The following is a 12,293-nucleotide window of genomic DNA, read 5'->3' as shown; positions in this document are numbered from 1 at the left end:
CGCACCTAGAAGTTCAGTGACACACACTTCTCTTACAATCACTCTTTTAGCAGAGGAAATCTAGCACGGAATCAACTTCTTAATAAACCGATTTAATCCGAGTCTTTAATCAGCTGTGTATTGCCGTCGTTGCTTGGAGGATTTTAGCTTGGAGGTTTAGCTTAGTGGGCATGGAGTGATTTTGTTTGGTTATGTTTTATTTTGGAAAGATAAAAAATATCATTGTGACCCGAGTTCTATTTTGGCCCCTTGGTATTGCTGCTCGCCTAGGAAATGTGAGCATCCTTTGCAAGTGTATCAAACTTGTAGGCGTACAATCCCCTTCCTTCCGCTCTGCAGCTGAGCTGTCTGGGAGTGTAAGTCATTGTGGAAAGTTGTTCTTGTCGTTTTAAATTGAAAAAAAATATAAAATACACGATTTTGCTTATCTCATACAAATGGAGAATAACTGATCGGGCTGTCTCAAAAAAGAAGAACAAGGAGACTACCGCTGCTGAAAGTGCCTCCATGTTTCATGGCTTATTTCTGCAGGAGTATGATCTCCAAACGGAATTGGAGCATTGACATAAGAGTACTAATTCATATTATATCTGTCTATTCGCTCGGACAGATGGTTGGTTGGACGGTTGGTTGGACGAATTGATGGATGGACGGACGGATAGCTTGATATAACATAGCATTCATTGTCTAATGTTATCATCTCTTAATATTTTCTATGTGGATTTCATTTCAACCTGTCTTTTATTTCTAGTGTGACGTTTAAAAAAAACAGATTGTAGTCCAAAGGTTTTATCTCTTTATATCCTTAACAACACATTTGCATCCCTTGTTCTCTCCTGCTGATTTCATGGTTCTGTTTGTTTCCAGGATTTAACTTAATTCTGTTGCCAGATTTTAAAGAAAGGAGAAAAGAAAAAGAACAAAGAAAGGGGTAACAGAAAACGCATTTAGAGGACAAGTTAAAACATATTTCTCCAACCCGAGATATTCTCTCTCTACACAGAGCGTTAATTTATTCTCAGCTACTTTAACAAGAAACTTTTTAAATTGTTTCTGTGACGACTGAAATTTTTTTAAGAATTTAAAAAAATATATTAAAGTCAAGGACAGGTAAACGTGCACCTAAACGCAGCTGAATTTTTCAACGTGATAAATATCCAGCACAGACATTCAGATCAGTTGGGTTGGGTTTTTGTTTTGTTTTTTATCAGTTCGGCATGATTAGCTCAGGACTGATTTTCAAAACATTAGCTCACCTAACGTTTATAACCCCTCACCCCCGCCCCACCACTGCAGAGACTTTTTACTCCGAAGTAGTACAAGTTCTACCCTACTACCCGGGACAAGCATCAGGGATGCCCAAGGGGGAGGGTCTGGGATCTTAACATCATATCAGAGAACAGAAATGGAAAATAATATATTAGATCGTCCTCTTCATCCCTCTGCAAAGGTTGGATTGATCCCCACCGTTTATTCTCGAGTGCTTAGTCCTACGTAATTTTGTTTTATTGTCATTGCCCTTCTCACCTTTTAGCCAACAGATGACTTTTTTGCCAGGACCTGGAACCACGCACCGCTTAGGACAGTCATTACATATCCGCTACTTATTGTTACGTGTGTTGTTCCTGCTACTAGGTGACTATTTCCAAGCACGCTTCAGGGCTGAGGCTTTCTACAATAAAGATATCAAACGGTTTCGGTGACTCACCTGGTGTTTGTCAAGTACAGGTTAATGTCAGTGGATCCGCATTCGAGCCTCTGTTCGTGTTTATTGGGCGACTTAACGTCATGCCTCACCGCTGTGACTCACATGGTTTCTGAACGTATGACATAGCACAAAAAAAAAAGATCATAAAAAAAAAGCCTACAGTTACACAGACGCCTAGTCTGAAGGGCTGACACCTCCTAGGTGTCAATAAAAACATTCAAATCAAGATCGCAGGTTGAAAGGGCAGCTCTTTTTCGGGGGGGGGGGGCTGGGGGCGGGGAGAATTGTGTGATGAGGACTAGATCTCAGGGTGGGGGGCGCGTGTTGGTCGCAGGACTCGGCTTTCGGAGCACTTCCCGCTCCTCAAGTTAAAGAAGCATCTACTGTACTTTAGCAAACATGGCCCCCTAATCTCAGGGTTGAGGCTGGCCGGCCTTTTGCATCCTATCCAAACAGAGGAGGCTGCCCTTCCTTATCTCCCTCATTTCATTTCCCCCGATCGCTTGCTAGCATTTGCCCTGGCCATTTGAAAGGAGTCGCTTTGCCTTTCCTCCGCTCTCTCGCTCTTTCCCCTCCCACCTCGCGATCTCTCGCCTTCTTTCCCCATAGTTTAAACCAATTACACTGCTTTGCAAATAAAGTGCCGCCCCGGGGGAGTTGCAAGCGAGTGGAGCTGCCTTGTTTGCAGGTGCATCTCCGGCTTTGTAGGTGCGAACGTCTTTGTGCGGCGGACAAATGGGGAGAGGAGGAGGAGGAGGTGGGCACTTCTGCGACGTAAGATCCACATCAGCTCAACTCCACTCACATCCCAGCCGGCACTTCCTCACTTTCTCAAGTGTCTCGCCCCACACCGCTCCCTGCCTCCGTTTTGGCTCGTTATAGCCCGGGAATCCAGCCCCCCCTGCCCAAGGGCTGGCTCCCTGCTGGGCTGGGGCTCCCGCGCTCCGGCCCCGCTGCCCGCGGCTCGCAGAAGGACTGGATGGTTACCCCGGGCAGGTTGGCTGCATGATGTTAGGGACTGTGAAAATGGAAGGGCATGAAACCAGCGACTGGAACAGCTACTACACCGACACGCAGGAGGTGAGTGACTCCGAGGAGGGGCGCGTGGCTGCTGCTCCTGCTCCTCCACGGAGCGGGAGGGGGAAGGGGGAGGGCGGCGAGCTGGGGAATCACTTTGCGCTCCAGACCCTGCCAGTGCAAACGTGCCTTTTTCCAACACTCGAGCCGGCCAAGCCAGAAAGGAATCGACATCGTTTCCAGTAGCCCAATAGGAGCCCCAGTGCCGCTCTGGCTGCTGCCTGCTGCCTGCCTGTTGGGAGCGCGTGGGAGGGCCGGGGCCGTGAGGGGGGGAGTCTCGATCTCATTCAAGAGGCCGCATTTGTACTTTTGCGCTCACAAAAGCGCCCCGTAAACTCCTGGCTCGGGGCAGAGGGCTGCGCTTGGGCGCTCCCAGCCCGCCTGTGACCCATACGCCGGGAGGCGCCGGGCCGACACAAGCCCCTTCCGCGGGCGCTCTTGTGCTTAAGGGCCCTCTTTGCGGGCAGCTTTGTTACGGCCTCACCTGTCAGCTCGCAGCTTTTCCTGGGCAAAACAACCTCTCGTTTGCAGCCTGCCACCGGCTCTGGGGCACGGGGGAGCCGTTCCGCTCGGCGGCCGGCGGGTGGCGCTGCGAAGCGCCCGGCCCGGCCGCGCGGCCTGGCAGCGGGAACCGGCCTCCCGCGCCCGCGCCAGCCAGGCCGTGCGGGGGCAGCGCGGGTCCGGCCCGGGCGGCGGGGCGCGGAGAGCGGGCAGGGAGAGTCCCGCCGCGGGGAGCGGCGGCGCTCCGCCGGAGCCGGGAAGTGGCCGGCCAGGTCGGAAAGGGGAAGGGACAGACAGGCTTAGCGACAGCAGGACAGCGGCGTAACATCCAGGGCCGCGCACGGCTTCAGGCATGGAAAGGAAGCGCTTTGCCGAGCAAGCGTGGAGGGCTCGTGTGCCGGATGATATGTGTACATATATATTCTGCCTTATCATTTATAATAGCATATATATGTACACATGCACGCACATAGTGCATCTAAAATATTAGCCCGCAGTATTTACTATAGACGAGGACACACATATATATACAGGCCTATAAATATTACTTTAGCATATAGGTAGCATACACACATAGTATATACTAGTATACAGATATGTGTGTGTGCGCACATAAATTATAAGTAGTGGATACACACATAATATACACTAGTATAGTATACACTAGTATATACACAGTGTGTGCAGGCGTGCACAGAAATTATAAATTATAGGTAGTGGATACACACAGTATACACTAGCACATGCACAGTGTATGTGCCTGTACACACACGTATGGATATAGCTGTGTGTGTGCACACATACATTGTAGGTAATAGATGCATACACTGTGCATATACTACTGTATATCCTGTGTGTGTGTACATACACACACAAATAGATATCTGTGTGTGCACACACATAAATTATAGGTAGTGGATACACACATAGTATACACCATGTAAAGTGTATATGTGTGTACATACACATATACCCATCTAGATATATGTATGCATGTGAGTACACACATAAATGATAAATTATAGGTAGTGGATACACGCATAGTATACCCCATATATAGCATATGTGTGTACATACACATATAGATATCTGTGTGTGTCTGTACACACATAAACACTGTGTATATCCTTGTGTATACTGTGTGTGTATCCACTACCTAAACACTACAGTAATATTTATATACCATATATATGCATACACTAAATCTAGGCACTGTACACATGTACATACAAACCTGTGTATATAAGTAACTACTCTACACCTGCTATCTTATTTAATGTGGAAGGAGCAAATAAGGGTCATATAAATAATCTAGCCTTTCCATTCCAGTATTGGCTAATACAAAATTCTGCGACCCTCCCATTTCCTTCTTTAGGGTCGATATCCTCTTCTTATCCGTTGTTTTAATTAAGCCATTGGCCAGATTCTATCAGGGAAACTCATTTCAGTACTAACTTATGAAGTGATTATCCCCCTCCAAATTAAAATGATGTTTGCAAGAGAGAGAGGCTCCCATGCTATTCATGTTGCTATTCTGTATACCAGCAACTGTCTTTAAGCCTAGTTTCAACCTCGAAGCTGCATTTGTTTGCTGCAAAAATAAACTCACTAAAAACGGCGTTTCCGCTTCTATTACATTAAATGCAGCATTGATACGTCTGCCTTTAGCCACTCTGGGGCAGGATTGAATAACAGCTCTGCTCTGTGCCAGGCTGGTAAATATTTTTGCATCTTACATTACAGAAAACCGCGGGTAAGGAAAGTTTGGAGTATTTACACTTCGAGGAAAGTTTTTTAGGTTAAACTGAATAATCGGAGTCCCTGGCTGTGAGATAGATACAGACACAGAAGGTGCCCGCCAGAAATGTATGCCCAGATGAACTGGTGAATGTCTTATAATAGTAATATTATTAAAGCTTAACCAAGAAAGAAGAAAAAAGGGAGAGAGAGAAAAGCAGGAGCGTGGCGCAGTTGTGATTATCCGTGGGGGAAGAACCGCGGCCAGTTCCATCTCGCCCGGGTCACACGTTGCATCAGACAATGCACCCGTTTGTTTCAGGGATTGCGCTAGTTTTAATACCCAGCTAGCAGAGGCAGGCGAGACCTATAGCTGTGTCCTTGCATACGGGGGTAGGTACGAGCAAGACGGGGGAGATCTGCCGAAGCAGAAGCACGCCGGAGCACTGTTTGCCCGCGCGGTACCTGCCTGACTTGCTGTGGGGACGAAAACCCGTGGCTGAAGTTTTCTAGCACAACTCTTGGCCGAGCCCTGCCGGCCGGCTCAGCCTCCGGGATGCAAAGCAACCGGGGGCACTTTCCAAGGGAGGTGCGGGGGAAGCTGAGCCTCGCACCCCACCGGGAGCGGCCCCGCGAAGCAGGGGGCTCGCCCGGGCCCCGCCGCGCATCCCTGTTGCCCCCGTGCTGCGCGGGGCAGGGCAGGGCAGGGTGCCCTCCCCGGGGCGGGGGGCAGCGGGGCGCCGCGCCAGGGCATCCCCTCCCTCCTCCTCCTCCTCCTCCTCACCGCCTGTCCCGCTCTGTCCCCCGCTGCAGGCCTACTCCTCGGTGCCCGTGAGCAACATGAACTCGGGGCTGGGCTCCATGAACGGCATGAACACCTACATGAGCATGAACCCCATGACGACCAGCGGCAACATGACCTCCGGCTCCTTCAACATGTCCTACGCCAACCCGGGGCTGGGGGCCGGGCTGAGCCCCGGCGCCATGGCGGGCATGGCGGCGGGCTCCAGCGGCTCCATGGCGGGCATGCCGGCCATGGGCGCGGCGCTGAGCCCGGGCGGCATGAACGCGGTGCCGGCCGCGCAGCCGGGCGTGAACGGGCTGGGCCCCTACGCGGCCATGAACCCGTGCGTGAGCCCCATGGCCTACGCGCAGTCCAACCTGGGCCGCGCGCGCGACGCCAAGACCTTCAAGCGCAGCTACCCGCACGCCAAGCCGCCCTACTCCTACATCTCGCTCATCACCATGGCCATCCAGCAGGCGCCCAGCAAGATGCTGACGCTGAGCGAGATCTACCAGTGGATCATGGACCTCTTCCCCTACTACCGCCAGAACCAGCAGCGCTGGCAGAACTCCATCCGCCACTCGCTTTCCTTCAACGACTGCTTCGTCAAGGTGGCGCGCTCGCCCGACAAGCCGGGCAAGGGCTCCTACTGGACCCTGCACCCCGACTCGGGCAACATGTTCGAGAACGGCTGCTACCTGCGCCGCCAGAAGCGCTTCAAGTGCGAGAAGCCGGCGGCGGGCGGCAAGGCCGGCCAGGAGGGCCGCAAGGAGCAGGGCGGCTCCGGCGCCGACTCCCCTTTGCACCGCGGCCACCCCAAGGCCGCGCCGCTGGAGCCCGCCGGCGCCAACCCCGCGGCCAGCCCGCCGGCCATGGACCACAGCGGCTCCAGCCCGGAGCTCAAGACCTCGGCGGCCGCCGCCTCCTCCATCAGCGCCGTGCCCGCCCTGGCCGCCGTCCCGCACGCCCCGCACTCCCTGGCCCACGACTCCCAGCTGCACCTGAAGGGGGACCCCCACTACTCCTTCAACCACCCCTTCTCCATCAACAACCTCATGTCCTCCTCGGAGCAGCAGCACAAGCTGGACTTCAAAGCCTACGAGCAGGCGCTGCAGTACTCGTCCTACGGGGCGGCCATCCCGGGCGGGCTGCCCCTGAGCGGCGCCTCCATGGCGGGCAGGGGCAGCATCGAGCCCTCGGCACTGGAGCCGTCCTACTACCAAGGTGTGTATTCCAGACCGGTGCTGAACACCTCCTAGCTCCGGGGCCGAGGCTCTCCCTCTCCCCCGGCTCCCCAGGACTGTTACTTCATTATCGTGTGTATGTTACGATCCGACAAGCCCTCCCGCCCAGCTGAGCGGGGCCCTCTTGTACAGACCCCCACCCACCGCCCCGCCAGCGCTCGCTGCAGCCCGGGCAGGGGGGCCCGGGGCGGGGGGGGGGGAGGGAAACATTGTTGAGCTTGTAAACTATTTGTTTGTGCTTTCCATCTCCTCCCACCGCCCCCTCCGTGCTCTAGACTCTCATGTAAGTTTACAGGTATGTGGCAATACTTTCACCCCACGGAGATGAAGAAGCGAGTAGGCAGAGGAGGCGCTTGTTGTTTTTGTTTTTAATTAAAAAGGCTTTGAAGGACACCTCTGCTGTGAAGTAGCAACACACTCTCCCCTCAGAAACAGGGGGCTGTTTACTTTCTCAGATCATCCTTTTCCATACTTGCACCCCCCTCGGGCGAGGAGAACACGCGCACGCAGGCCGGGCCGGCTCCTGCACTCGCCCGGGTGCCAGCGGGAGGGCGGAGGGGGCAGGAGCCAAGTCCTTAGCTTTCCAAGTGTGAGGTGGCTTGGGATGTAATATAGATACAGAGGTCACAGCCAGTCGGATATTTTTGTTTTCCTCCGGAGCTGTTACTGCAGATTCTCATCCATCAGGAACTCTCTTCGACATGTGGATGACATGCTTATTTAATTTCAGAGTCTCTTCATCGTGTACAAACTAGAACAATATATGTATACCATTATCCCCACCCACGCCTCAGAAAAAAATATTGCCTATTAAGCCAACCCAAGGGAGCGGAGATCTCCCTCTCCTTTGCAATTCAGTTTCATGATAACCCTCCAAAATATGTTGTGGCCGTTCAATTATTGCCATGGGTAGCTTGTTTCATCCAGTGTTAATGCACTTTCCACAGTTTTACACGGTGTTAGCATAGACAGACGGGTTTTATTATTATTCCTGTTCGCTTTCTCAATGTTCTTAATTTATTGCATGGTTTATATTTTCTTTCTTTACAGCTGAAATTGCTTTAAATGACAGTAAAAAAAAAATTACACGTGAATTTAAAAAAATAGTTAATTTTATAAATGTGATTGTAATTAAAAAAATATTTTGATTTAAAATGATAACTGAGAATTTAAGCCGTGAAGTTTGTTTTTGATCATTTGCAGTTAAGGACTTTAAATAAATCGAATGTTAACAATGAACGATTTCTGCTATTTTCTTTGAATTGCATACGGTGGAAGGATAACTCAGGTTTATACCAAATAAAAATTGAGGGGCATTAGAAAGGAAGGATACCTTAAAATAAAACAATATTTTTTTTATTAACGATTCTAACCCCATGGGACAGGAGCGGTTTTGCCGACTATACAACTGCATATATTGTGTGACAGCTTTTACACTCGAATACACTGGTATTGAATACAGCAATAAACATATTCATGCATGACCAAATTAAATATTCATTTTGGGGGAAAAATCATTGGAACGAAAGCTATATAGAATCTCTTTTGTCATTATTATTATTATTATTATTTTTTAAGAATTCCTCCGGTAGCAATATTCTTAGCCTGTATAGTGAAATGTCATTTTAGGGACCAAACCAACCGGCTGGTAGAACTCGGTACCCCAACAGGACACCAGAAAAAATAAAACTAACCTTTCACACGGTATTTCCATTTTAAACCTCCACGCCTATTTTTTTTTTAATTTAAATGTAATCCGATCTCAATGCCATCCGTTGCCTGTTTAATATGTAGCAATGGGAAATTTATGCAGATATTTCCGAGTCCAGTTGTGGCTCCTGGAACTCATTTAACAAAAGATGCCTGTCTTTCTTACCGCGGATCCTAATCATTAACTGAAGGACGTTGGTTTTAGTGGACATAGATAGATGCGCATGGAGCGTGTATTTCTCTTTGTACTGAAATGTAGCACAAATATCAATACACAAGGAAACAGGTTTATAGCATTGCCTGAGCAACCCCCCCTTTTTTTTGGGCCCCGATTCTTCCAACGACGCGGTTTCCAGACCTCATGCTGTTGGTCATTATTACACTTGAAGAAAATCTCCTACATGCAACTTCACACCAAAAGCGGTGCTCTAACCCACAGAAATCATTCATCCCCTTGGATGCTAGGCTCAGTTTCCAGACATCAATAATAACAGCAGCAGCAGCCCTGGCAAACATGGATCCCCAGCAAGCACTTGTTTGTGTGAACTGCATCATCGGGAGGGGTTTGAACTTGAACAGCTTTTACTTTGATCAGCCCACTTCATCCAAGAACGCGAGACAAAAGAACTGTAATTCTCTTAATTATCACACAATTGCCCCCTGACTGGTCGGGGAAACTAAATTGGTGGGGGAGGGGGAAGGGGGCCAGAAATCCCGTAGCAAAACAGATCCCTCAAACCCGACTGCCCAGCGAGGACAGAAAGAAAAATATACACATAGCCCCCCCTGCGCTGGGCTTCTTACAGCAGTCTGATCGTCCACTGGAGCCCAGACACTGGCCACGCATTGAAATAAATCAAATCCTCACATTTTGCTACAACTGTACATTTGATCAACTAGAGCTTTCCAATGACCCATCCTGGACTCCAGAACAACATGCAAGGCACGGTTAGTTCAGGATCAAACCACTTTTCAGGAAGACTTCAAAAGTCTTCCACGGAACAGACCTATAGATAATATGCCACTTCAGAACGGAATCATTGATGAATGCTTTAGGTCTGTGAACAGAACACATCCATTGACCTACAGCGGTAAGACAGCAGGATTCAGACATCAATTGTGGGACACAGGCTGCATGTAATTGACCTGGAAGAAATACTTGGGGAGTGTCTAACAACATGTATTAACTAGGCCATTGTGGTTCAAAGTTATGCCTAGATAAAGCATACAGTCAGCTCTAAGTGGCAGATATTTCCAGGATTTACATTAGAAATAATAATAGACTCTCCTTCTTTTCTATGACCGAGAAATAGTGACTGCTCGGGGGAAACTATTTAACTGCGGAAGATTGGTACGTGGCCAGCAAGGGAAAAGTGTGTTTCCTTCAGGAGAGCGAAGGCAGCTTTTTGTGCTCCGGTCAAGATTTAGAGTTAACAGAAGGCAGCGAAGTCGGCTGCTTTCTGCTCTCCTCTCAGCTCTGTGGATCTGTTGTAGCTTCTGCACTTTAATCCCCTACTCGTGAAGCGTTCAGCAGCAGTCTCAAAATAAACTGAAATCAGGATTGCCTGGGCAGGACTGAGAACCACCAAGACATAATATTCATAAGAGAAAATAGCAGCAGTTATTTTCCGCTAGTAACTAGTTCTGCCGGGATCCAGGTAACTCTACAGCTCAGGATCAACCTATATCGCAATGCCCAGTGCCTTAGCCCAGAAGAGGGAAAAATTCACGTTGAGACCCGCTGTGCGTTTCAGCCGCTATTCCCGTTTATCGGGGAATTTCTGCCCCTTTGAAAAGGCAATTATCTTTAACCAGCCACGTGCTGGAAAGCTGCAACTGCTGGCATCCATCGGCTTCCTTTAACTTAATTAGATGCAAGTGGGGAGTAATCAGGACATGACTGGACCTCTTAGAAGATCTAAGTGGATTTTATTTAGTGTAAAAGACCCAGACTCGGGAATCAACCAAGCTTCCCTGCGTGGACATTTTTGAATTTGAGTTTGATTTTTGGATCGGACCCTGGGCTTCTGGTACAACGTAAAAGAGTGTCCGTACTTTTTCATGTAAGCCTTTTTAAAACGAGAAGTAACTGGGATCCTGGCAAATTCTATGAGCAATGAACAGAAACATTCACGCCCAGACTGTCACAGGTGTAAAAGGAAGCACTTTCTTCCCCCCTTACCTCAGAAAAGACTGAGGGAATTTTATTCCGAGCAAAGGTCAATTGGGGGTTTTACTCCTGATTCCGACGTGAACGGGATCGGGCCCCTCCTCCACAGCACAGAAATGCTCATTCCTTTTTTAGTGAAGAAGAATGAAATTGTGAGAAGGAATTAGAAAAAAAAAGTGGGGGGGGATATGGGGGGACTCCTCCGAATTAGGAAAAGAATACAGGAGTCTGGTGTTTGCTGTCTCTGTCTAGAAGGTCAATAATGATATCTGCAATGGAAAAGCAATTGGAGGTTGGCTACTTACTGAAAGGAAATGATAAAAATGCGACATCAAATATAACCCTCCCCCCCAGAATTTTATGTTATGTTTGTGTTAATTTTAGCTGTTTGGATAAAGAGAAGGGGAAAAACCCCTATCATACCTGTTTAAAACGCATTTGTGTTTTGACATTATTTCCACACGTTGCTTAAAAATGATTAGGCTGAGCTGACTTCTTAATGATTTGTGATCAGTCGATGCTAAGCAGCATCTCCCGAACCAAGTGCAGCTATAACTAGCCTTTAAAAAAATCAATTGAATGTGTGTTGATTTTGCTTCAATATTGTATATAAAGCACGTGATGGAAGTAGCACAGAGTAATTGTTTCCAGTATGATAACTAGTGGTTCTACATTGGGGGCGGGGAAGGAGAGACTCCTCCGGGAAAAAAAAATATTTAAAAACTACAAGGAAAGAAAGACACTTGTTAAACATAGTTGTTTATGCAGGCTTGCACTAATAGCTCTGATTTCATGTGAACCAAGCCACCTTCACCGATTGTGGGACTGGGATTTTCCTTAGAGATATATATGTATCCACGAATTGTGTCTATGTATATACAAATATATAATTAATATGCACTTGTTTCCATTATAGACATACTGAAACACACCCACCCACAGGTATAAGGGACAAACTGACATTATATTGGGATTGCTGAGTGGTATGTGTCGTTTCTAATTGATTCTCCTTTCCTAAGGCAAAACCCCAATTTTGTAACACGTTTTATTCCAGTTAAGAAGTAAACATAAACATGGCAATGAGTTCACTGATTTAAATTCCACGGCCGATGCTGCAAAACAGAGGTCATTTGCCTTAATTGAAGCACAGGTGTCTCAGTCTCCCTGCAAACGCAGAACAGCAGCTCATACATTTAGGCGGAACGGTCTCTTTAATTTGTAAGGTCTAAAGCCCCGTATAATACATTTCCAGAGGGCCAAGAGTTAAACAAAGAATTGAAATCGAAGGGTGGCTTGTGATAAGAAAACCTGACTTTCCTCTCGCTGGTTAATTCTCACCAATTATTCTGCCCATTGTGACAA

General features: G+C 48.4%; 1 protein-coding gene and 1 long non-coding RNA gene across 2 annotated transcripts; one reads left to right on the top strand and one right to left on the bottom strand.

The window, feature by feature from the left end:
• Positions 1-752: 752 nt before the first annotated feature.
• LOC149872007 (uncharacterized) lies at positions 753-3,333 on the bottom strand. Its single transcript, XR_016440572.1, has 3 exons — positions 3,270-3,333; positions 1,709-1,817; positions 753-881 (listed from the first exon to the last, which is right to left on the bottom strand). It is a non-coding gene; the product is annotated as an uncharacterized LOC149872007 (long non-coding RNA).
• Positions 2,427-8,290, top strand: FOXA1 (forkhead box A1). The gene is made up of 2 exons (XM_090034980.1): positions 2,427-2,788; positions 5,837-8,290. Exons 1-2 carry the CDS (start codon positions 2,714-2,716, stop codon positions 7,064-7,066), a joined length of 1,305 nt encoding a protein of 434 aa, XP_089891106.1. The 5' UTR covers positions 2,427-2,713; the 3' UTR covers positions 7,067-8,290.
• The last annotated feature ends 4,003 nt before the right edge of the window (positions 8,291-12,293 follow it).

This window comes from Crocodylus siamensis, chromosome 2, assembly GCF_052110815.1.
Source record: "Crocodylus siamensis isolate JL-2025a chromosome 2, ASM5211081v1, whole genome shotgun sequence".
NCBI lineage: Eukaryota > Metazoa > Chordata > Crocodylia > Crocodylidae > Crocodylus > Crocodylus siamensis.
This window is presented reverse-complemented; position numbering and strand designations above follow the sequence as displayed.